General features: G+C 40.7%; 1 protein-coding gene across 3 annotated transcripts; it reads left to right on the top strand.

The window, feature by feature from the left end:
* The first annotated feature begins 18,097 nt into the window (after positions 1 to 18,097).
* Positions 18,098 to 26,521, top strand: LOC104242963 (uncharacterized). 3 transcript variants are annotated; one of them, XM_009798074.2, is made up of 8 exons: positions 18,098 to 18,234; positions 19,357 to 19,651; positions 20,084 to 20,155; positions 20,905 to 20,972; positions 21,962 to 22,118; positions 22,961 to 23,044; positions 23,153 to 23,242; positions 26,018 to 26,521. In XM_009798074.2, the coding sequence occupies exons 2-8, from the start codon at positions 19,376 to 19,378 to the stop codon at positions 26,204 to 26,206; spliced, it is 936 nt and encodes a 311-aa protein (XP_009796376.1). In that variant the 5' UTR covers positions 18,098 to 18,234; positions 19,357 to 19,375; the 3' UTR covers positions 26,207 to 26,521. The 3 variants fall into 3 exon arrangements, with proteins under 3 accessions (XP_009796376.1, XP_070027581.1, XP_009796375.1); XM_070171480.1 differs by lacking the exon at positions 26,018 to 26,521 and adding an exon at positions 25,195 to 25,343 and having other exon boundaries at positions 18,114 to 18,234; XM_009798073.2 differs by having other exon boundaries at positions 18,165 to 18,234; positions 19,323 to 19,651.

The raw sequence follows: 26,521 nt of genomic DNA, 5'->3' as shown, positions 1-26,521 counted from the left end.
AGTTCCAATCATATTGGGGAGACCTTTCCTTGCTACGGGAAAGGCCTTAGTTGATGTGGAAGCAGGGGAACTCACCTTCCGGATGGGTGATGAAAAGGTGGTCTTTCATATGTGCAAGTAAATGAAGCAACCCAACAGTACCGAGGTGTGCTCTTTTATGGACCTTGTCACAGCAGTGATAGTTGATGATACCAGTGCAATAATCAAAATGGAAGACCCTCTTGAGGTCGTATTGTTGAATCTTGATGTCAATGAGGATGCAAGCCGGGTGTAGTGTGTGAATGCTTTACATGGAATGGGATCGTACTCTTATGAGCCTAGAAATTTTTTTTGGATCTCGAGAATAGGAAGACTCCACCAACAAAGCTATCAATTGAGGAACCTCCGGTGTTGAAGTTGAAGCCGTTGCCTCCACACCTCATCTATGAGTTCTTAGGCCCAAGTTCTACTTTGCTAGTTATTCTTTCCTCTTGTCTTACTAACATGCAGGTTGATGCCACATTGGTGGTGCTTCAAAAGTGGAAAAAGGCAATTGGATGGACTTTAGCTGATATCCGGGAGATAAGCCCTATATTCTGTATGCACAAGATTATTCTAGAAGATAATGCAAAGCCCTTCTTGGAGCATCAAATAAGGTGGAATGAAGCAATGCAAGAAGTTGTGGAAAAGGAGGTGATCAAATGGTTGAATGTCGGGGTTATGTACCCCATCTCTGATAGCTCTTGGACTTCGCCAGTGCAATGTGTATCGAAGAAGGGTGGCATGACTGTGGTTGCAAATTCACAAAATGAGTTGATTACTACCAGAACCGTCACCGGTTGAAGGGTATGCGTGGACTACGGAAAGTTGAATAAAATGACCCGTAAGGATCACTTTCCATTGCCTTTTCTTGATCAAATATTAGACCGACTTGCTGGGCGTGCCTTCTACTGTTTATTGGATAGGTATTCTGGGTACAACCAAATCTTTATTGCTCCAGAAGATCAGGAGAAGACCACATTCACTTGTCCATATGGCACCTTTTCATTTTCTCGGATTCCTTTTGGGTTTTGTAATGCACTGGCTACATTTCAGCGGTGTATGATGGCCATCTTCACCGATATGGTGGAAGACATTTTGGAGGTGTTCATGGTCTACTTTAGTGTTGTGGGTGATTCATTTGATGAGTGCTTGAAAAATCTTAATAAAGTCTTGGCCCGTTGTGAAGAAACCAATCTTATTCTCAATTGGGAGAAATGTCACTTTATGGTGGAAGAGGGCATAGTTCTTGGGCATAAAATTTCAAAGCAGGGTATTGAGGTAGACAAAGCAAAAATAGATGTGATTTTAAGGGTCCCTCCACTACATCTGTCAAGGGAGTTAGAAGTTTTCTTGGGCATGCGGGGTTCTACCGAAGATTCATTAAAGACTTTTCGAAGGTAGTAAATCCCTTATGCAAGCTATTGGAAAAAGATGCCAAGTTTGTGTTTGATGAAAAATGTATGCAAGCCTTTGAACTTCTCAAGCATAAGTTGACCACACTCCGATCATTACCACACCTAATTGGAGCTTGCCCTTTGAGCTCATGTGTGATGCGAGCGATGTTGCGGTTGGGGCGGTTTTGGGCCAAAGAGTTAACAAAATGTTTCATCCGGTGTACTATGTGAGCAAGACAATGAATGATGCTCAAGTGAAATACACGGTGACTGAGAAAGAACTTTTGGCTATTGTGTTCGCGATGGAAAAATTACGCCGTATCTCATGGGTGCAAAGGTCATAATTCATACCGATCATACCGCACATTGGTACTTGATGACGAAGAAGGATTCTAAAGCTAGACTGATGCGATGGGTCTTGTTACTTCAAGAGTTTGATTTGGAGATTGTGGACCGGAAGGGTAGTGAAAACCAAGTGGCGGACCACTTGTCCCGCTTGGAGGAGGAGGGGAGGCCTCATAATGGCTTAGAGATCAATGATTCATTTCCGACGAACAACTCCTTTCGGTGTCGGTGAATAGTATGTCATGGTTTGCGGACATTGCTAATTTCCATGTAACTAATATAATCCCGTGTGAGCTCTTTTCTAACCAAAAGAAGAAGCTCATATGGGATAGTTTGGATTTCTATTAGGATGAGCCGTACTTGTTCAAGATTTGCACGGATGGTATGATCCGAAGGTGTGTCCCGGAGGAAGAGCAATTGAGTATCTTGGAGGCTTGTCATTCCTCTCCCTATGGTGGCCATCATAGCGGGGCGAGGACGGCTTCCAAAGTTCTTAGTTGTGGGTTTTATTGGCCAACTTTGTACAAAGATGCAAGTGAACTAGTGAAGAGGTGTGACAAATGTCAAAGAGCGGGCGGAATTCGAAGAAAGATGAGATGCCTCTCAATACCATTCTTGAGTTATGAGGCATTGATTTTATGGGCCCGTTTGTTAGCTCGTGTGAGAACACATACATTCTTGTGGCGGTTGACTATGTTTCGAAGTGGGTTGAAGTCGTGGCTTTGCCCAACAATGAGGCCTGGAGTGTTGTTGCATTTTTCAAGAAGAGCATTTTACAAGGTTTGGTACTCCTCGTGCAATCATAAGTGATGGGGGTCTCATTTTTGCAATAGAGCTTTTGACACTTTGCTTGCAAAGTATGGTGTCAATCACAAAGTTTCTACTCCCTATCATCCTCAAGCAAGTGGTCAAGTGGAAGTCTCCAATAGGGAAATAAAGAGTATATTGTCAAAGGCGGTCAATGCAAATAGGATCGATTGGTCAAAGAAGTTGGATGATGCTCTATAGGCTTATAGGACTGCTTACAAGACTCTGATTGGTATGTCGCCGTATCTGTTGGTGTTTGGGAAAGCTTTCCATCTACCAGTTGAGTTAGAGAACAAGGCCATATGGGCTTTAAGGAAGCTAAATCTTGAATGAGATGTTGCAACCAATCTTCGTGTGGAGCAGCTCAATGAACTTGATGAATTCCAATTCCATGCCTACTCTAGTTCTTCCTTGTACAAGGACAAGATGAAGTACCTTCATGATAAATATGCTCGTAGCAAGGAGTTCAAAGTGGGTGATTTGGTTCTCTTGTTCAACTCTCGGTTACATCTGTTTCCGGGAAAGCTTAAGTCTAAATGGAGTGGACCTTTTGAAGTGGTGGTTGTGACTCCGTTTGGTGCACTTGATTTGAAGAACAAAAATGGGAAAGTTTTCATAGTGAAGGGGCATAGGGTCAAGCACTACTTGGGAAAAATTGATGACAGCCACGTGGTGGCACGTTTTCATCTAAAATGATTTGATGGTAACCTGCATCGTGCCGAAATGTTAAATCAGACACTTCTTGGGAGACAACCCATGTGTTTTTCTTTGATTTTCATTGTAGTGTAGGATTTATTTTTGGACTGACTGGTTGTAAGATGTTGTAGGATTGTGTTGATGCAGTGCAGGAAAAAGTTGGAAAATGACTACTCTCTGAAGATTGTCAATGCGGACCGTACTACCATTTTGTGCGGCCGCAAAGACCTCAGTGTAGGGGCAAGAAATCAATGCGGACCGCGCTGATGAATTGCCAAAAGTGGAGGTTCTATGAAGTTTACCACCGCGGCCGCATTGCATTTTGTGCGGTCCACGGTGGTCCACTACGGCCGCATGGCATTTTGTATGGACCATAGTGGTTGTCTTGTCTAAGCCCTGTGGTTTCGATCATAGCAGACCGCGGTGGGTAGGTGAGTTGGGCCCCAGGACCTTTTTCTATAAATAGGACCTGAGGACCTTATTTTAAACTTTTCGATCCTTTTACTCTTAGACTTTAAAAATCACTGTTCATCTCAACTTATTGCACGTAACTGACCCACTAAGGCTTAATCATCATCACAACATCTTACTTCTGGTATTTTCATTTCTTTTCAATTGTTAATTTTATTATTTTCATTAAATTTTTGTTTTCTTAGCTCTTCTTCTGCATTTCCCGTATTTCTTTCGATTTGGTAGATTAGGTTAGTTAATTTCTTGTTTAAAGTAGGTTTAGGTAGTCAAATAACTGAACCAACACGTAGGGACTCTTCCTTAGGTAAAAAGTGGACTTAATTTGAACGTATCATGAACCCTAGGTTAGTGCTGCGATGTGGTACTCAGTGTGGACCGCGGTGGGTTTAGTACGGTCCGCGGTGCTCTTGTGCGGTCCGCAATGCCATTTAATGCGGACCGCGGTGAACAATGTTCTGCATTTTGATAAGTGAGGACCGCGACCGCATTGCATTTTGTGCGATCTGTGGTGCCTCAATGTGGACCGCAATGGCATTTTGTACGGTCCACGATGTATTTATTCAGAGAGTGGGTAGTTTGAACCCCATATCTGTGCATACCGCGATGCCATTTTGTGTAGTCCACATTGCCCTCTTTGCGGCCGCACTACATTTTGTGCGGTCCGTACTTTGCAATAACTGAACTGTCTGCAACATCTTTCTTTTTCTGTAACTTTGCATTTCATTTTTTTTATGGACACTAACAAAGCATGACTGAATGTTATTTGTAGACAATGGTAAAATCCAGAGGAAAATGTGGTAAACAAATAGGCAGAGGGGAGTCCTCCCGGGTTGGAAAACAAAAGATGATAAAGTTGACCCCACAAGCCCGTCAAAACATAAAGAATACAAGGAAACTCATTAAAGCTGCAGACAGAGCAATTGATCAGTCGGGGAATGAATATGAGCCCTCCCGGGAGGCATCATCAGACTCCGTGCCATAGTTCATTCCTGATTGGCCGGAGAGAAACAGATTGAGAGATACACCCCCAACATCCCCCACTGCCCAAACTTCAGTTCATGTATCTTCTGAATCGTCTAAGGGCTCAACTAACGGCAGTGGAGATAAGTACTCTACCTCTCCCACAACTTCATTATCCGGAGAGGATGCAGTACCGGAGGAGTGGGAATAAGAACAAGGGGTAAGCCCTAAGTTGGCGGGGTTGAGCGGACTAGGAATCCGGAGGCATGGGAGGACCAGTTCGTAAGTGAGATTGCCTACCACAAGTTCAGAGAGTGGTGGCCAGAGAAGAGGTTGATTCTGGAGAGAAAAATCATTACCCGGGATCTTTTGCCTCACAATCCAAATGTGTTGAGGCTATTAAATGATAGAGCTATATAGGACTACTTTATCGGGCTAGTGGATGACGCAAAGGAGCATTTGGTGAAAGAATTCTACACGAACGTGGCCCATATCAAAAAGGGTACCACGGTCACCAAAGTCCGGAACTTGAAAGTAAAGTTTGATGGAAAGACCATCAATGACTATTTGGGCTTTAGAGAGGAGGATGAGTCCATATACCTTGACAAGATGAAATTGGGTGAAGAGGCACGTCCATGGTTGGCGGAGTACTTGTCAATCCCAGGTACCACTCCTGATTGGCTGACTGCGAGGGTAAAAATATTGAGGAGGACACTGAATTTTGAGGCAAAGGGGTGGGAGACATTCGTGTGCAGTAGGCTAGATCCTAACACCCATGAAAACTCACTCCCACTTCACCGGGCGATCTTAGTTGCGTCAATCATGGCAGGGTACCCAATCAATGTCAGGAATGTGATGTCCTAGGTTATTTCACAGGTAGTGAGTGAGGGTTACAGGTCCTACCCATTACCCAACTTCTTGAAAATGTACTTCGATGACCTCAATGTGGAGAAGCGAGGATTTGATGTGAAGGTGAAAGCCAATGTGGTCCCCGCAGTCAAGGTTCAGAGAGTTGCCAGTTTGAAGGTTGAAGCCCAATGCGGTCCGCAATCCATTTTATACGGACTGCAATAGAAGCCTACCGCAGCCGCACTCGACTTTGTGCGGTCCGCATTGCCCAAGTTCAGAGAGCTAATTATTCAAGCCCAGAGCCTTAGTGCGGCCGCACTCGATTTTGTACAGTCCGCACTAGCCCTGCAGGGTTATTTTTGTCCAGAATTTTTAGCCTAGTATAAATAGATTCTTTTCCCATTTTTAGGTCATCAAATAGTTTTGTACTGAGAGCTGCGCTCGTGACTTCGTTCCTTTTGCTATTTTGAGTAATTTTAGCTTAATTTCAACATTGAATCTTCAAGTTTAATTTAGCAATTAATTATTATGAGTTTTTCTTCATCTATTTCTTTGTTTTCTTCTCTAATTATGAGTAAGTAGATCCATTTGCTAGGGTTGTGGTTCAACCCTAGTGTGAGTAATTGATGGGTCTTGTGTTTTGATACTTGATTGTCTATGGGTGTTTGATATTTGGGCTAATTTAGGGTGTTAATGGCGAATTAGTGGTTGCAAACACTAGTTTATGTCTAGTAGACTTTGGCTCTTCTTGAGAAAGAGAGCCTAAGTCCATGAAATTAGTCCATTGAGGAATTGGGGCGTATTCAAGAGATTGATAACCCCTATTAAAAGGTTAAACCTAAAGATAGTAATACCCAACTCGAAACTTGATTGCTTGTGCAAATTTGCATACCCAATTGGTCTTGAGAAAGTTAACTCGGGCAAAATCACTCGAACTACCGAGAGGTATAAAGTGAGTAAAATTGTGCAATGGTTATATCATACTCCCCAAACGTGACAATCTAGCTTTAGACTCAAGCATCCGTCAATTGACCACCTAGGAGAAAGTCACTACCCTAGTGCCTTTTACCTATTTGAACAACTCGCAATAGTGTAACCTTAATCTTATTTAGCTTAATTCAGCATTGTAGTATTATAAAATTAGAATTATAATCAAAACTAAAAATGTGTAGAAGTGCAATTAGGGACAAATACGCAACTCCATTTTAGATAGAAACTCAACTCTAATATCTAGCTCCCTGAGGAAATCGATCCCGACCTTAATCGGGTAAAAGTTGCTTCTACCTCTCTCGCTACTCAATAGTAGTGCAGGGTTGGCTTCGATCACAACACATAAAGGGGAAAAACAGATGCCACCTGGTCACAGTTCGACAACAAGTCGTAGTCCCCAAGAACGACTATGTGTCGATCAAAACCCTTCATTCTAACCTCTACGTGAGTGTGACACTCCAAAAACTCACGAACATCCCCTGGGTCGACATCCGAGATTGAGCCGTCGCCCTCGGCGCATAAGTCCCCTCCGATAGTAGATGATGCGCTAACCTCAGCGGAGTGCACAGACCCCCCTCCTCGGTAAACCTCTTATGTTTGGGGAGACCTCCCCGCCAAGATGGCATCGGCCATAAATGTGGGCACTGGTGCCGTCTTCGATGCACCTGACCCACTTTTACCAATATTAACGGCCACGCTCTTCCCGAGCTCTACCCTCATCTTTTTTCTCATCGAAGATTCGTCCCCATTAGAGGACTCATCCACAAGGTGATGGACTGGTAAAGAAGAGATCTCTCCCCTCACAACCATATCCCAAGAGGAATCTCTTGCTTGTACCGGCTGAGCACGACCCTTTCAGGCAGACTCGTCCAAAATGAATTGCATTCTTGGGGAGGCGACGACCTAGCAAAATGTAGGGAATGGGGCCCTCCGCCTAAAAACTCCATGACTTGTCATCACAAAAAGTCATATCAGCAAACAATGGCAAACAGCCGAAGAGTGATACAAAGGAAGACACTTACCAGATGAAACCTTCGGCCCAAAGCATTTTACAAAAATGGGCCAGTCTCGAGTCTCCACTGCATGAAGCATCAAACGGGCTACCTAATCCCTTATACCTGCAATGGGATGGAGTGGACGCCTCATAGCTGCAAAAGAGAGCCGTAAATAAACACTAAGTTGGACAAAAAAAAGAGTAAACAAGTTGCGACACCTATGATTCTCATTCCACCGCTCCAGGAATCTAGCGGGGTCAAACACGATGTGTTCGGTTCTGACGAAGAAGTACTTATGCCAAAATTTATAACTCGCCCGGTCGTCAGTTTCGACCACCAGCCCTTTTGTCCCACTGTGCCTCAGATGCACTATAGTACTTCTGTGAAAGCTAGGAGAAAACAAGTGTAGGAGGTGGTGAATGGTACCTTTGCACCCCGCCAACTCGGCGTATTTTGTCAACACCAAGAGTATTTTGCACGTGTACGGGGAAAGTTGCATCGTACAAACCTGATAGAATCGACAAAATTCTTCTGCTAATAGGAGAAGGGGGAAGGAATGACCAATCAGGAAGGGGTATTCTTAAAAAGCACAGTACCCCGGTCTATGGACCTTCGCGAAGTCCCTTCCCGCTGGAACCATCTCGATATTAAGGGGAATGTTGTATTTAGTGCAGAGGGCATCAATATGGGTTTGCTCAGTTCCAGATACTATCGAAGCGGGAGTAGGAGGAGGTTCTTTAAGAAAGTCGCTTTGAGACATGGGATGTCTCGGCAGTAACTCATCCACGGTGAGAAAACTATCCCCTTCCTCCACTATCATGTCCTCACTGCCAGAAGTGAGCGCCATGGATAGTGGGGTGGCGTCAGAAATCCCCTCACGAGATCGATGTGTTCTAGGCATATCTATGGTGGAAGATGTGTTGATAAAATAGAAAAAGCTAAAAACGGCGAACGGAGGAGAGAAAGCAAAGAAATTGCTAGAGCAAAAGCGGAAGGGATGAGAAGGAATAACCAAAGAAGAAATGGCCAAAAGTTTTTGAAAAAACAAACCCTCTACTTATTTATAGGATTGGGTGGCGCCAGAATTGAAGCGGAAGGCTGCAAAATGGCACCAAAATCGAAAGGACAAACCATCAGCCTCTGTCTCGAAAATATGCATAATGATGACGCACGTGGAAGCGATATCATTTCCCGATAAGACACACCACCCAGGATATGGTTGACACGCTAACCTTCCGTTGTTGACCAGACCATTATGACTCGTAAGCCAAATTTCTCTACAGGTGTGGGCGATGTCCGCTTATCAAGGACGCACCAAGCCGCAACCTCGACAAGCGGAGGGACTAACTGTATAGGTCCAAATTTGGATGATCAGGACCACTGATGAGTGCGGCGAGGCCCTTACGACGCAGCATCCCTTGATCGTTGTAGGGGCGACAACTGGCAACGGTTAGTAAACCCACAACATTTGTAGTAGTGTAGGTGCAACAAGGGACATCAAGAATATGCTCTTCGAATATTCTTTATGTTGTACTTTTTAGGGTTCAAGAGGGGATTATCCCTTATAAATAGAAGGGGACAGAGATATCTTATGGATTTTGGACTAAGAGCATCCACTACAATATCTTTCTACATTCAAAGTTATCATATTTACGCTTAATCATTCGGTTTCAAGATATTAAGAAATATTATTCATCTTGTTCATCCCTTGCATCTTTCAATCTAGAATTTATTATACTTTGCTGAGATTTACCTCTTACTGACTTAATCAAAAAGGTTTCAATATCTTTTGGGTCAAACATGTTTATCATATTATTTAAAAATAAATTATAAATAACTTTCTAAAGTAATTACGTACATATATGTAAATGTAAGTCCATTTTCTTTAATTCACATTCTATTATTTTTTTTGGATTCAGCTTGTACATTATCAATGCATTTTAACCTGTTGTGCTAAATCATTATCTAGTTTTTTAAGTTACTAATTCTACTTATTATAAACTTATTATCTGTACAAAAAAATCAATTATATGATAGCGTAAAACATGCTGAAGTTCAGCTAATATAAAACAAAACTTCAGCTAAAACATGTTTAAGTTCAACAAATAGAGAACAAAACTTTAGCTACTAGAATGCTTAAGTTCAGCAATTACAAACAAAAACTTCATCAAATAGAGAACAAAATTTCAGCTACTATGTTTAAGTTCAGCAATTACAAACAAAAATTTCAGCAAATAGAGAACAAAACTTCAACTACTATGTTTAAGTTCAGCAATTACAAATAAAAACTTTAGACATTTGGTTTAGCAATTTTTGCTACTTCAGGCCCGTCTTCTAGAATGCTGAAGTTTTGCGTGATTACCTTTGCTACTTCAGGCATGTATGCTGAAATTACGCAAAAAAGTGGGTACGCTTATAATTTTTTTTGCAAAGCGGGCACAAGTTAAAACGTGACCGAAAAACGAGTATAGATGCAAATGCCCCAAAGAATTTTCAGTTGAAACCAAAAATCAAGGACGAGAGGGGCCTTGGCCCAACACTTTCTCATTGGGCTGAATGGTAGACATATCAATACTGTTGAGGGCAATCCTTGATTTACATCATGTTTTAGACATCTGGACTCACGAGGGGATGAAATAGGCAAAATGCAAAGACGATAAAGAGTGAACCTTAGTTCAGGTCAATCTTGTGATCAACTAAATTCCACAGACCAACAAAAGTTGTGGTGGAGTGGTAAGTGTATTGGTCAAAATCTGACCACCACGACCAGGTTGCCCACGACCCCTTTTAAGCAATCGGGTAGTGGAAGTCAATAGGGTCCACTTTATGTCTCCTCCAAGATATCCGACACATCAAAAAGAACAACGCCTAGAGTCACGACCAGAACGCACCACTGACCCAAGCGCACCAAGTCACGACGGGGATCAAGAGGTTTCGACTATATATATATAGCCCAAGAAGGTTTTCCGGGGGGGGGGCTTCTCTATCTTTCTTACAAGAAAAATAAGAACAAAACCTCCATTCTTTTATCCTAAGAGGAAAAACAATTGTAATCCTCCTTCCTCATCCATCGATAAAGAAGGCAGTATCGAATCTTAATAAGATTGTTGATAGTTCATTCGTCCCATATGTAATTATTACTACTACATCTTTCGATCTGGAACCAATTAAGTTTGACTAAGATTTACCCCTTCATCTTTGATTGATTTGTTTAAAAAGGCTTTAATATCTTTTGAGTCAAACAATTTGGCGCCGTCTGTGGGGATTTCCTAGTGAAAACTCCTAGTTTTTCCTAGATCAAAGCTGAGAAACACGATCATTCATCGAAGGAGGCACAGAAGGAGAACCAAATGGATTCACGAAGCCTGGAATTCCTAGCCCCATCGGCCGTGAACATCCTAAACAAGGAAAATTGCACAACAATCCAGCTTCCCCCAATCGAACCGCCAGATAGAAGCAAAGAACATCTCACCCTCGCCTCACACACTTCCTCAGAACAGGTACATAAGATCCACATGGGCGAACATACACAGGGACATCTAGATTGAAGAACAAAAACTATTTCGGTGCAGCCGAAACCCTCCCGGCCGGCAGTATCTCCAAGCTGAACGGCCAAAGTCGGACGGGAAACTATAACACACGCACAGCACAAGCCTGCGCAAGATGTTGACACATCGTGTCCACCAGTGTTGAAGCATCTGCTGCAAGCAATACCCGACTCTCCAAGAACTACGAACTACGATGGGCTATTATTTCGATAAATTCGAAATAACACCCTTTAAGTCCAAGGGCCTTCGCCATAAAAGAGAAAAAGAAAGGTTCGACCTCACTCGAACTACGACGGGCTGTTATTTTGATAAGTTCAAAATAACACCCTTTAAGGCCAAGGACCTTCGCCATCAAAGAGAAAAAGAAAAGTTCGACCTCGTTCGAACCACGACGGGCTGTTATTTTGATAAGTTTGAAATAACACCCTTTAAGGCCAAGGGCCTTCGCCATCAAAGAGAAAAAGAAAGGTTCGACCTCGCTCAAACCACGATGGGTTGTTATTTCGATAATTTCAAAATAACACCCTTTAAGGCCAAGGGCCTTCGCCATCAAAGAGAAAAAGAAAGGTTTGACCTCCCTCGAACTATGACGGGCTGTTATTTCGATAAGTTCGAAATAACACACTTTAAGGCCAAGGGCCTTCGCCATCAAAGAGAAAAAGAAATGTTCGACCTCGCTCGAACTACGACGGGTTGTTATTTCACTAAGTTCGAAATAACACCCTTTGAGGCCAAGGTCCTTCGCCATCAAAGAAAAAAAGAAAGGTTCGACTTCGCTCGAACTACGACAGGCTGTTATTTCGATAAGTTCAAAATAACACCCTTTAAGGCCAAGGGCCTTCGCCATCAAAGGAAAAAAAAGAGAGGTTCGACCTCGCTCGAACTACGATGGGTTGTTAATTCGATAAGTTCGAAATAACACCCTTTAAGTCCAAGGGTTTTCGCCATCAAAGGAAAAAAAAAGAGCTCGAACCGCGACGGGCTGTAATCTTGATAAGTTCGAAATAACACCCTTTAAGGCCGAGGGCCTTCGCCATCAAAGAGAAAAAGAAAGGTTCGACCTCGCTCGAACTGCGATGGGTTGTTATTTCGATAAGTTCGAAATAACACCCTTTAAGGCCAAGGGCCTTCGCCATCAAATAAAAAAAGAAAGGTTCAACCTCGCTCGAACTACGACGGGTTGTTATTTCGATAAGTTCGAAATAACACCCTTTAAGGCCAAGGGCCTTTGCCGTAAAAAAAAAAAGAGGTTCGACCTCGCTCGAACCGCGACGGGCTGCAATTTTGATAAGTTCGAAATAACACCCTTTAAAGCCAAGGGCCTCCGCCATAAAAAAAGGAGAGGTTCGACCTCGCTCGAACTGCGACGGGCTGTAATTTTGATAAGTTCGAAATAACACTTTTTAAGGTCAAGTGCCTTCACCAAAAAAGGAAAGAGTTCGACAACCACCGAAGGAAAAAAAACCGGGACTCGTCGGGCGAGCCCCTGTATTGCACCAAGGCCACGAACAATTAGAATAAAAATTGAAGTACAAGGCAAATAGCGAAGAAGGAAACTTTTATTTATGCAATGTCATAGTACGGGCTACAACCGCTAACATATGGCCCAGGCCAACCAATATAAAAAAAGAAAGAAAAGACGGAATGAAGGGACGCCAATTGACAAACGGAATAAAAATAAAAACAAAGGACAACATTCTTCATTCGGCATCATCACCGCCGTCATCATCACCACTGTCATCATCAGCCCACGAGGTTCATCATCATCACCATCCGCACCCCCATTAGCTTCGGGTGTCGCCGCATCGTATCCACAGTTGATGCGAACCTTGCGAGCTTTCGCTCGCGCTTCTTCGTAAGCAGCCTCAGCCACAGTGCTTGCTTCCCACAAACCCCTATATATGTCCCGCTGGGCTTTGGCATAAACCCAGAGCTTATGCACTTGGCGGGGGACGACAGCGGGAGACGATTCAACCTGAGCCTTTAATCGCTCATTCTACACCTCCAGGGCCGCGACCCGATCTCCCAAGACCGAAGGCTCCTGATCAATCGTACTGATCCGCTCCTCGAGCCTCGCCTCCATAAGAGGAGTTGTCACCCTCTCTGATTCTTGTTCAGATTGATGTACGCGGATAGTATCCTCTAGGGCTATCGTCCTCGCCAAAGCCTTAGACCAGGCTATCTCAATGTTTTCCAAACCAGCAACCTTGCTCTCCATCGCGGTCAACTTCCCTCTCCACTCTGCGCTCATCTCCTCGACTCAGACCAAATTCTGGTCTATCTCCGACTGCATAGACCTCAACCTGCCCTGCAAATGCTCACACTCTGCAGCGATCCCCTTACCCAATTCGAGCTCCTCGTCCTTGATGCGGAGTTTCTCCTCAAGTTCACTCTTGCTACGGATCGTCTACATCAATTCCTGGTCCCTTTTCTCCAACTCCTTGCCAGAGCCCGATTACGGGGATCCATCCTCAAACGTTCGTGCAACCCGCGACATATGTTACGATAGCGACAGTATTCTCCAGCATCTGCAAGAAAATCCTCGACCGGGTGTTAGCCTTGCAAATGCTTTCCACTTCCACCATATACGTCTGGAAAACAGAAAGACAGTTAAACTGATGCTTTCGAACAAAGGGAAAAACTTAAAACGAAAGCCAAATGCAACGTACCCTCAAGCCAATGACGGCCACCTCGTCCCTCGACTCAACATCAGGGATATCTCGAAGGGACTCATTCTCAGCTTCCGAACATAACAGGCTAAATTGCGGCACCAGATTCTCATCCTCCGTCAAAAGGTTAACGCAGGAAGGGATCTAGAGAATACGAGCTGAACCTCCCGCATGAACCACCGAATGAGTAAGGCCCTCCTCGAACATCCTGACATTATCAGGATCCAGGTCTAACTCGGACTCATACTCGTCAATCATCACACTTTTTCCCCTTTCCACTGCCGAAGGAGGAGCACGACCCGCTGCAGAAGAGGAGGGCACATCTGAAGTCACTACAGTGGCGCCCGAGGTCTGGTTCTCTGCCATAACAAAGCGTTGATCGCCAGTAACAACATGAACTTCTAGCTAAGCCATGACGACAACCGGAGTTTTCGATCACTGACCGCCAGCGCCAACGTCAACAATTTGCTCTGCCTCTATGGGAGACGCTGCAACAACACCTTCTCCTAAGCCCGTCAGGGGAGAGTCATCCAGGTGAATCACTGTCAGAGGCGCCATCTCAAACTCTACTCTCCGTCTCTTCGATGACCCTTCCTCCTCTCCAGTCGGCGGTGACTCGTTCATAGGACAGACGACATTGGTCGGGACCTCGTCCTGAGAAGTGGCCCTCGCTGGAGTAACCAAGATCATAGATGCAGCCGAATCAGCCCTCGACAAAGAGCGTACAGTGGGTATAGCGACAAGACGAGCAGATGCGGCCGACTGTCGAAAGGCTAGCTGAGGGGCCCTTGCTCTCCGCACCCTCCTTGACAATGACAAATGGTGCATAAGAGGCTGAACAAAAAAAAAGGAAAGACAGTAGATGAGGACGTCATCTCACCTGTAAGGGGCCTACGTCCAAACCTCTCGTGAAAAGTCGACCAGGTGCGAACTCCCACTGTAAGGGGAAGAATGGCCTCCATCCATTCATGAATCCCTTCGACAGGGGGAGGGGGCAATCTTTCAGTTGCAAAAAAACAAAGCAGTTTAGTATCCGAGGAAGATGGTCAAATATTCCATTAATTAAAGATGCAAACTTACGGGCAAAGTTCCATCTCTAGGGGAATCCCGTCGGGTCTGCCACAATATGCTCAGTCCGCACATAAAAATAATTTTCATAGAAATGACGATTAGTTCTGTCGTCCAATCTTCACCACCAGACCTTTTGATCCCCGAGGACGCGCATGAATCATCATACCTCGAATCAGTTGTGGAGCAAATATGCTCAGCATATGGCCTCACGAGACCTCATGACCAGCAAGCTCCGCATACTTGAGCAGCATAAGAAACAACTTGTACAAGTAAGGCGAAAGCTGAGCAGGGCACACCTCGTAGTAACGACAGAAATCTACCACCAACATGGGAAGAAAAAGTGTGTACCCGACAATGAAGGGGTAGGCGTAGAACACACAATATCCGGGGCGGTCGAAGTGAACTATGTCATCCCCCTCCGTCGGCCGTATCTCGATGAAACTGGGGATTCCCCACCGTTCCCTCAAATCTACAATTCCCCTTTCTCTCACAACGGAAGTGACGTATTCCGGCTCCGCTCCACCGCCGAAGCTGAAGTCAGTCGCGTCCCTCCCGGGGTGAGGCAGAATCTCATCTACCGATGGAATCTCCTTATCCTCCACCACATCCACTTCTCCGGTGACCTGAACAGAACTCTCTAGTATCGGATCAGCAACAGGGAGATCATACGAGAAGAACCACCGACCATTTTTTAGAAGAAAACTCTCCAAAGAAAAGTAATACAAAGAAAGAACGAAGGGTTTCAATGAGCAGGAAGGAAAGCAAAAATTCGAGATATATCTGAAAAAGCGATATCTGAAGAACTCTCTCAAACGGATGATGAAGCGAATCAATCAAATGACAAAGTTCCCCTATTTATAAGAGACATAAATTCTCCAAGCACGAAACCTAATAGTCACCATTTGAATTTGATGGGGCACGAAACGTTTCAGTTCCCCAGGAACGTGTGTCGTAATGGTGGCATACACGAACCAACGCTTCATTTGCCAAACCGGCATTTCGATTCTGAAACTATCTCAACAGTCCATGAGTGCCGAAAGAACACCTCCACCCCGCCAAAAATCCACAGAACACAACTAAGGAACGGAAAGTTGGGGGTCAGATTCCTCTCGACTACGCTGCAAACATGATCCATCCGTCGAGCCCGACAAATGACGACCCAGATGGACGGAGGGACTAACTGTATTGGTCAAAATCTGACCACTACGACCAGGTTGCCCACGACCCCTTTTTAGCAATCGGGTAGTGGAAGTCAATAGGGTCCACTTCATGTCTCCTCCAAGATATCCGACACATCAAAAAGAACAATGCCTAGAGTCACGACCAGAATGCACCACCGACCCAAGCGCACCAAGTCATGACGGGGATCAAGAGGTTTCGATTATATATATATAGCCCAGGAAGGTTTTTTTTTTGGGGGGGGGGGGGATTCTCCATCTTTCTCACAAGAAAAATAAGAACAAAAGCTCCATTCTTGTATCCTAAGAGGAAAAACAATTGTAATCCTCCTTCCTCATCCATCGATGAAGAAGGCAGTATCGAATCTTAATAAGATTGTTGATAGTTCATTCGTCCCATATGTAATTATTACTACTAAATCTTTCGATCTGGAATCAATTAAGTTTGACTAAGATTTACTCTTTCATCTTTGACTGATTTATTCAAAAAGGTTTTAATATCTTTTGAGTCAAACAGTAAGTACTTCTTCATTCTTAACCAGAAGTCATCGATCGAGCCCTGGGTATAGAGTCGTCTTTGTCAGAGAGCGCTTTACTCCCAAATATGAGACTTCCCAGTGCGAATCCGAATTTAGTCGGGTCCCAATACGAATATTGAATACCGAATGGAAAACCAAAAAAAAAAAAAAAAATTGCACAGAATTTGAAATTTTTGGTCGTCAAAGAATTGCCCTATAAATGCATTACTTAATCATGCATAAGGAAACCTGTTTGCAAAAAATACAATAAGTCAATAGACTATAAGTTATGAATTTGTTTTACACCATTAATTCACTTTAATGGAACATAGAATAATAATACTTTCTCTCTTACAATTTATATAATGTACTTTTTCGTTTTAGTCTGTTCCAAAATGATAATATTTTTATATATTTGATACCCTTATTTTACTATTAATGAGATGATTTATAGTTATGCAAATATTTATGACTTGTTTAGATGATAAAATGTTTTTTTAACTCAGTGAAAAATCAAACAAATCACATAAAATAGGACGGAATGAACATTACATGAGAGGTCCAAATTCTTTCAAAGTGGATTGAGACGGTGGAAATCAGGAAAAAGTACTCATCTAATATAAGATATTTGTTTTGATTTGTTACCTGCCTATATTACCTACTATACAACATGTCTTCTAGAAACCATGAGAGAATGGAATGTCCATTATCTTTGTCTCGTCTAACCAAAACTCATTTGAATCATGACCTACCCCTTTTACAAAGCTCTTTTACCAAGTCTTTTTAACACATCCTATCTTCTCTCTCAAAAGAAAAGTAATCACACTTTTGCATCTTTTTCTTTCCTTGATTAATGTTTTTCTAATAACCTTTTCCGTACCAACGTGGACAAATAGTGTGGCTTTGCGCGTGGAAAATTTTGTTAATTAATTTCGTTATTTTGGTCTAAGAAATCGCAAAAGTTAAATTGTTGAAAGTCAAACAATTGACCTCACCAAATTTCTCAGAGTGCTTCTTGTGTTGGTAGTGCGCTGCTTCTTGGAAGGAATCCATCCAGACGGTGTGTGTTCACTAAGTTTTTACTATTTAGTTGCACTCTCACACATTATTTATTTTAACTCACAAATTCTGTTCTAAATGTTGCATATTAAAAATAAGAATACATTCACTTAATATTTGTCAATCAATAACAATTTATATGCAAAATGCAAAAAATTATTGAGTTAGTTGGTGTTTGCACATAGATTTACTTGAAACTTGATTTTTTTTTAAAGTTGTGTTGAAAGTTAATTTTTGGAAAATGGTTCAAACAAGTTTGTGGAACTTGAATTTTTTTTTTTTTTTTAAAAACTAATCAAGTTTCATAAAAAACTATTTTTAATCTTTTTTAAAAAAGGTAAAAGAATTTATGTGCAAACAAGACGACTTGGATGCCGGCTACTAAATAAAGGAGCCATAATTTGGAATTGGGACGTCCATAAACGATGTCGTTGCAGTTTTAGCGGTCCCGCAAAAATGATGACTTTGTCCATTAATATCTACTTATAAATAAAATCAATATTTTCCAGAGAAGACTTTTATACATTATTTTCATATTGAAATCCAATTTGCAAGCAAAGCCCAAAACCAAAAACGACTATTTCTTGTATCAGAAGAAAATACTCATACATATTCATTAGCTTCTCTCCGACAACCAAAATCCGTCAAGAATTGCATTTTCAGGTACCTCAAAATTCTATTGTTTCCTCTGTTTTGTTTTCCTTATATTTTTGTTTTTGTTTTTTTTGTTTAAGATTTTTCATTACGCTGAGTCAATTTGGTTAGGTTTTCTGGTTTCTGGCTTCTTTTATAATGCAATTATTGAAATAGAATTTGTTGCTTTTGTTTAAATCTTCAAAGTTGGTAATTTTCAAACTTGGTTCCGTTTTAGAAAATTTTACCCTGTATATGGTAAGAGAAAAATTGGAAAGGCAGGAATCAGAAATTTATCAAACGCATTTTGCTTCAGTATTTCCAATTAAAGGGTAGTTCTTTTTTTGGGTATATGGTCTCAGTTTAGCAGAAAGCCTCCACTTTTGTGTAGAAGAGCTCAACTCTACTTGAAAAAAATTCCTGATCTTTGCCTTTCCTATCTTGATACCTATCCTAAAAAAAAGAAAAAAAAAAGAAGCAAAATCAAAGAAAAGATTAGTAGTTAGTTCACAGTTGATCTTACTACTAAGGCCATACCTCTTGATTGTACTTTTGCTTTTATTGGGTTTGGAAATTCTGTTTGTTGACAATTCAAACTTCAATATCCAGTTTCTCTGTCAAGTAATGTAGCATTTGGGTCTTTGTACCAATGGACAAGAGGCTTAACATTGTGAGGAGAAACTAGGAGGGAAGTATATCATAGGATTTTTAAGAACTGTTTCTCTTGTCTTTTGATAGTTTCTTTTACTGAGTTGTAAGACTTCTGTTATTATGGCCAGAAAGTGGTTAAAATTTTGGACTTAGCCATATGAAGTTTAACCGGGGGCGGAGCCAGTGATTTGGTGACGGGTTCGGCCAAACCTAGTAACTTTGATCCAAACCCTTTATTTGTCTTAAAAAATTCATTTAATTTATATAAATTATTAATTTAAAACCCAGTAACTTAAAAGGATTAGAATCCCAAACGCATAAGCTCTAAATCCTGGCTCGTAATAAAAGTCACTAGAGCTATCCAAAAGATGAAGAAAACCAATAAGGCTAGTTGCTCTTATATATGATGATTGGACTGACATTTGTGTTTTGTGACTTTAATAATTTTTCCTTTCTTCTCTTGTTAGTTAAGCTGGCTGACCATATTTGTTCATTTTAAAGATACGTGAGTCAACTGCTAATGGGAGAACACTTGGCTCTATGTGTTGATCGCCTTATCACACCTGAATCTTTGCACTCGTTGCAAGGGTCAGAGGATGCAGGATCCTCTGCTGGAAGTTCTTGCTCGCACACAGTAGGTCAATCACCTTATGGTACTATTAATAAGGAGGATGAAGAACTAGAAGCTGGAGGTGAAGATGAGCCATTACTTCAGACTGTGGAATGCCGAATTTGCCAGGAAGAAGATAGCACTAAGAATTTGGAGATTCCTTGTGGCTGCAATGGCAGCTTAAAGGTATGTTTGTGAAGTATTTTTGGGCACTGGTTTGACTAGCTACTAAGCATTGATCTTGATGCTGCTTGTGCATGTAATAAATGTATATTTATAGTGTCATCTTCATTTTTCCTAAGCCTGAATGGCAAGAACTTGAGATTGTCGTGATTTAAAATTTAACAGTTTTCTTATTGTTCACGTCTTTTATTCTGGCTACGTGTTTTTCCTTTGACCGGTCTTCAGTGTTTCTTTCAAACTTTTCCTTAGTTCTTATAACTTCTCTAGAATTTGCTAAGATTCCAAAGCCTTTGAATCATTGATGGTCATGTTTTGTCCGGTTGTGTTGCAACTTCATGACAAAAGATCTTTTATATGTGTATGGACCTTATTTGATTCTAATTATTCTTTTTTTTCCCTTTCAATTCTTGTCGGCGTCTTTGTTACAAAATGCAGTATGCTCATAGGAAATGTGTTCAGCGTTGGTGCAATGAGAAGGGTGATATAATTTGCGAGATTTGCCATCAGGTACTTTGTTCTACCTGTTAATATCCGTTTGCATTCTGAGTGATGATGCTTCATGACTTGCCTCGTCCCATCCCAAAAGCACTTATTGCCAAATGAGCTTGAAAAAGAGGGGGGGGGGGTGTTAAGAAATAGCACGGTTTTGCATATTCAGTTTATTTGATTGGAGAAATATAGCTCACCTTATGCCATAATTCAATGATCATTTTCCCTTCAGAAATTTAAGTAATTGGGACTTTAGAATCAGCGTTGTCAAAGGCGAAAAGCTTTAAAAAGTGATCCATGTCAATTGGGGCTTTTAGCGCAATTTAAGTGTGGGCTTTAGTAACAAAAAGGTGCAATGAATAAAAAAAAGTAAAAAATATATATGTAATGCAAGAAAAAAGTAAATATATATAGGTAATGCAAGAAAAAATTAACAACTTCATACATGATATTGTCCTTAGCGATTAATATATTCTTTGCCTATTATATTTATTGTTTAGTACCGCTTGATTCAAGGTAGAATTCATGGGCAATGAGGCACTCTTTAGTGCCTTGCCCACAGTAAAGCACAGCTTAAGCAAGGTGAAGCACCCTCCCTGAGCTTTTCTGAGCTTGGGGGCTTAAGAGCGCCTTAAATGAGCCTTTGACAACATTGTTTAGAATCACAAAACTGAAGTTCGTGAATATGTGCTGAAGGAGTTTCTAGTTCAGGCTCACTTGTTTCAGACAAAGTTATATGCTGACTTGGAAAACTCTGTAACCTGCAGTCTTATCAACCTGGCTATACTGCTCCACCACCGCTTTCTCCTTCTGAAGATATTGCCATCGACATCAGGTTAGTTTAAATCATGATTATTGTCTTTGTGCATACCAAATTTGATTTATTTTTCCAAGCATTTGTCTCAGTCTATGGAATAGAGACACTGATCTTCTGATTTTGGTGTTTATTTTTCAAAGTATGTTGACATTGTACCATTTCTACACTCTGACACTTACCCCCACTCCCCAAAAAAGAAAAAGAAATGAAAAGAGAGGAAATAGACCGTGGAATAACAATCTTACTCCTGTTTGTTCTCACACCTTTCCGTTTGACTTGATTATTTGCATCTTCTTTATGAATTGCTCCACTTATTTAGAGGCCCCCTGATACTTTATTTCTCTCGAAGCTTATAATTTGTAAGTGAAGCTGCGATTCTTCTTGAATGCAAAAGTAGGACAATGTACTGTTCAATTCAGAAGTCATTAACAAGCACAACTGTATTTTATGCATTTCAGCTTTAAAAAAATAATGGTATGCAGTAATCACAAAAAGTGAAATCCTTATCTATGTTGTATGACCATGAACTCTGCATTACCACATGTCTTTAGTATCTAGTGATGATTCCAATTCCTGGTACTTTTTTGCTCTTTGATATCGTGTAATTTTATATGTTTGTGGCTTTTTTTTCTTCCAAGTATATGTTTCTAGTTAAAGTAATTCAGCATCATTGACATGAAGATTATTTTCCATAGCCCAACAAAAACAGTTTATGACAATCTGAACTGGCCATAAAGACATTTACCCCTATTTTGGATGTATTTAAAACATGTTAAGCTTATTATATTTTTGGGCAGCCAGTTTTCCACCATTATTTAAAGGCCCTTGTTACTAAAAATTTGGGTGAAAATCTGATGGAACGTTTTCTTTAGTGCCAGTAGCTGTTAACCTCTTCAGTGAGGGCATCCAACATGATCAGCATGTCTCCTTGCAATCTTAATCTTGAAAATTTTCTTTTCTGTCTTCTTTGTCGCTGATGGATTCGTCCACGTGGTTTTGCCTTGCAGTGAGGGCTGGACAGTGGCTGGTACTCAGCTTGACTTGCATGATCCACGGCTTCTTGCGATGGCAGCTGCAGACCGCCATCTCTTGGAGGCTGACTATGACGAGTACGCTGATTCAAGTGCTAGTGGAGCTGCATTTTGTCGTTCTGCTGCTCTAATTGTAAGCAACTGTTAAAATCATGTTTGCTAAGTGCTGGCTAGTGGAGATGTGGGATATACATTATTATTTTTCATGTAGAAGCTAATGCACATCAGCAGATACAGAATTCTTATTCATCAAAAAAAAAAAAAAAAAGACAGCAGATTCAGAATTCTTTTTTGAGGTGGAGGTGGGGTATTACATTGACTATTTAATACATGAATTTTCATTTGTAAGTGGTGACCTAATGCTGACTTGAGAAGAGAAGCGGTGATACAATTTATGGGCCACAACTTCCTTTGATTTCTGACCCTTCACCCCTTCTTGAAAATGAGGAAAAAGAAAATTTTCCTTTTATAGGAGGCATATTTAGGGAATGCTCAAAATGGAAAATACTGTCAACTCACCCTTGCCATCACCCCCCCCCCCAAAAAAAAAAAAAAACTCATTCCGCCCTATCTTGTTTATATTTTAATGCTCATGTTACAGTGATTTTCCTGCAAGTTCTTGAAACTGCAGCACCTGGTAAGAGAAAGAGGCCTGTTCAGGGCCTCATGCTACATTTCATGCCTTTGCTTTCTCTTATCTTCTTATATTCACTTCCTTCATTGTATTACCCTTTTGTACTTTCCGCTGGTTGAATTGATCAGAAATGACCTTCACTTTATTGTCTAGATATGTAAAAGTTCTCCCCAGTACTAAAAATAGAGAAACTAGGGAGAAATCTTTAAGACGCGTTGATAACAAAAAATTTGCTTCCAATATTTTTCTTTTGTTTTACCCATGCAATCTGTCTATATTATATTTTGAGCTTATCTCGGTTTCTAGATACTCAAAGAATATTGCACACTCTTCCCATGCAGTTAATGGCCCTTCTATTATTGAGGCATGCTGTGACCATCGGAAATGATGATGGAGATGATGACGATGTCTCCACCTTTTTCTCTGTGAGTGAATCATACAGTGAATTCATCTTTCTATTTGTTGCTTGCTATAATGAGTTTATGACACATTAGATCGTGCGGGATTACTGATCTGGTCGATTTTTTATACAGCTTTTTTTGCTCCGTGCTGCTGGTTTTCTTCTACCTTGCTACATCATGGCTTGGGCTATCAGTATCATGCAGCGTCGAAGGCAAAGACAGGTTAGAGCCTTAGAGATTTCTTTTGTTTCTCGTTATCTATAAATAACTATTAACATGTCAATCTTCATTCTTGCTAATATGATGATTCGTTACATTTTTGTAAAATGGAAAATTCCTGTGGTGCAGATCAGATAAATTCTTGTTTAGCTTTTGTTATGGTTGACTAACGCTGTATCCGTGCACATGTATGTAATAAATTTTGGCTGAGTTACTTGGATCTTTGCTCTAGTTTATGGGAACTAAGTGGACCTTTTCAGAAACATTTAAGACCTCCACTCCTAGTTTAATACGTCAATACTGGGTGCCAGTGGCGGACCCGGGATTTCTCATAAGCGGAGTCAAAAACTATTGTACAGCCATGGTACAACCATAGTAAAGTCAACATCCTGCATCATTTTAAAGCCTTTTCCCCTCTTTTTTAAGCACTTGGACAACGGTATATCAATGTTGATGTCATCGTTTAAGAAAAGAGAATTATAAATTATCAAATTTAAATTTTAACAAAACAATTACTTTTTGATAAATTTTACTTTCAAATATATACTCTTAAATTTTTTAAATTTGTTAAACTCTAACATACTTAAAAAAATAAAAAAACCAAATTCTATACATGGGAGTAATAAACTAATAAAGTAACCAAAAAGTAAAAAGAACTACAACATGTTAGTTTTGTTTATGTTGCAGTTCCAAAAACTAATAAAATTCCACCTATGATTCCAAAAGCGGATTCTACTTCCATCTCCCACCCTATCTCCCACCCTGTAAGGGAATTGTTGATAAAGAAGAAGACAGTCTCAGGATAACTTTGTAAAAATAAGGAGGACAACCGAGCCAGCGCAGATTCGAGGTCGGAACTTCTTGAACTTGTTGAACCCGCTCGACCATCGCTCCACAACCTTTGTGTTTGTCAAGTGGGTTCATTTGCAACATTATAACAGAAAATTATCTTTTTCCAATATAATATATATACATAAACAGTATATATTTCCGCGAAGCGGATTCAGTCGAACCCGCTAGCTTCAACGTGCGCCTGCTGGGTGCTCTCGCTAAAAAATGGAAGGGATGTCATGTTCACTCTTCCATGACTGAAGTACCTCATGCAAGGATATTTGTTCTAAGACTCCATGCTAAAACATCTGGCTCACTGAAGAATGTCTCTTGCATGAATCAAATACCTCATTTGTTCTTTGGTGCTTTCCTCAATAAATTTGTACTCACTGTTACACTTTCCAACTTCCAAACAAATCCAAGTTTATTTTATGGCCATACCTCCATTTTCCTGATTTATACTTTTTGCTTCCCACTTTTTGCTTTAATGTTGATTGTGGTGTAAGTTGCAATATATAATTGGTTATATGTCCAGTGCGAAATGCGATGGTGCCACTGTTACTTCCAGTTCTGAGTTTGTAGGTTCTGCTGATAGATGTCAGCACTTTGTACACAGTTAAGTAAATTTGAGTTAGATAAAATCTTGGAACTTATTTCGTCTTATCATCTGAGCTAAGTAGAATATTAAAATAGAATATTTAATGGCATGTCAAGCTTTTTGAAAGTGTCTCTGCTTGCTCTAACTATGGAAGTTATGTGCGTGCAGCTAGCGTGCACATATAAAGTTAACTTTGAGAAACAGCAAGTGAGCTTCTTTTCTGCATTTTATACGAAATTTGTACTATTTGGGAAATCAAGCAGTGTTTTCTCTAACTACAATTTTTCAAACATCATAAATATTTGTTATTTTCTATATATTGCGATCTACATTACTTTTTGTTTCTAAGTATGGAAATTTTTTGCGGACCATTCAGAATGCTATATTCTTTGGTCCTCCTGCTTCAAACTCCCTCATTCATTTTGTGATGGAGTGAAAGTTGTTTCTTTATACATCAAAATTGACTATATAATGTTCAGATTTTAGAGTCCGTTTTTCACCAGTAATTTATTCTGTTGTTTGGTAGGTTCAAATAATTGTTACTACTGCTGTCCCCCACCCCACCTCTTTGTTGACCCCCTTTCTACTCACGGGTAAATAACATTATTCTTACAACTTAATGTTCAGTTATTTTTAATGATTTTTCAGAGTTAATAAATTCATTGATTAGTTTTATTTAACAAAAGGAAAAAAATCCAACAGTGATTAGTAGATCTTTAAATGTAGTTTGCATGCTATTACTTCAAGTTTCAGAGACAAGTATAATGTGTAATGTTAGATTGAAAATGAATTAAGTCAACCATTGTAAACTGAACATGATCGACCAATATGAGACGAGGGGGTATTATATTATTGGATTATAGTCTTGGCCCCAAAAATGCCTCGCGACTGAGAAACACAAAGTGTTCTATTCTACCGGCCCATTTTGTTATTCCTGGCCTGGATTATTAAATGCAGAATAATATGCGTTAGGAGATTTTGCATAGTACTTTTACTCATTACTCCTTCGTTCTGATTCAGTAGTACATTTTTTATTTTGCATTGGTAGTAAGTTAAAGTTGAAAAGCTGAGTTGTTTGGGCCAAAATTGAATGGAAGAAGTAATGAAGATAGCAAAAATAAGTCCTATGATTTTTTTTTTTTAATGAGTCCCATGAACTTCTTGTAGGAGTAATATTTAAAACTTATTACAACTTTCCATTTAAGGTAGCCGGACAACATTTTAAGGCAATCTGTAAACGAAGCAGCACCAGTATTTGTGATGTAATTATATCACATGTGTAGTTTACTAATTCGTTTTTTTTTGTTTGTTTAACGGATACTTATTCTTATATCTTTTCTTCAAAGCAGGAGGCAACAGCACTAGCAGCAGCAGAAGTTGCTTTCATGCTGCAGGCAGGGCAACATAGGGGCTTGCATGTAACAATAGCACCAGGACCTGCACAGGCAGCTGAACCTTCAGCAACACCAGCACACCCAACAACTCATGTTGCAACACCAACCGCCCAGGCGACACCCCCTCCTCCAGAGCTAGTATAAATGGCTTTGCTCAGTTTGCTTGTTATAAAATAGTTGCCGATAGGGGCATTTTACTGTTGGTAAGTTGCACAAGACGGGGATGAGTAGAAGGGTAGAGGAGTATCTTTTCCCTTTTTGCTTTTTCGATTTATTAGCTGTATCTTTGCATTGCCAAATTTGGAGTGCAGAGGCTGAAACTATTTCCATTTGTTCAATTTTTCATTAATGTTTGAACGTGTAAAAAATATAGCAGCCAACTTAGCTGCTTTCAATGTGGAGATACCATATCTTCACATCGTGTACATTGTTTATATATTACCATTATGGTTTACTCTT

Source organism: Nicotiana sylvestris, chromosome 3, assembly GCF_000393655.2.
Source record: "Nicotiana sylvestris chromosome 3, ASM39365v2, whole genome shotgun sequence".
Taxonomy (NCBI): domain Eukaryota; kingdom Viridiplantae; phylum Streptophyta; class Magnoliopsida; order Solanales; family Solanaceae; genus Nicotiana; species Nicotiana sylvestris.
This window is presented reverse-complemented; position numbering and strand designations above follow the sequence as displayed.

Coding starts and splice junctions, on each gene's coding strand:
- LOC104242963 (XM_009798074.2), top strand. CDS start 19,376: ATGGGAGAACACTTGGCTCTATGTGTTGATCGCCTTATCACACCTGAA. Junction 20,973..21,961: donor GATATTGCCATCGACATCAG/GTTAGTTTAAAT, acceptor TTTGCCTTGCAG/TGAGGGCTGGACAGTGGCTG. Junction 23,243..26,017: donor AGCGTCGAAGGCAAAGACAG/GTTAGAGCCTTA, acceptor TCTTCAAAGCAG/GAGGCAACAGCACTAGCAGC.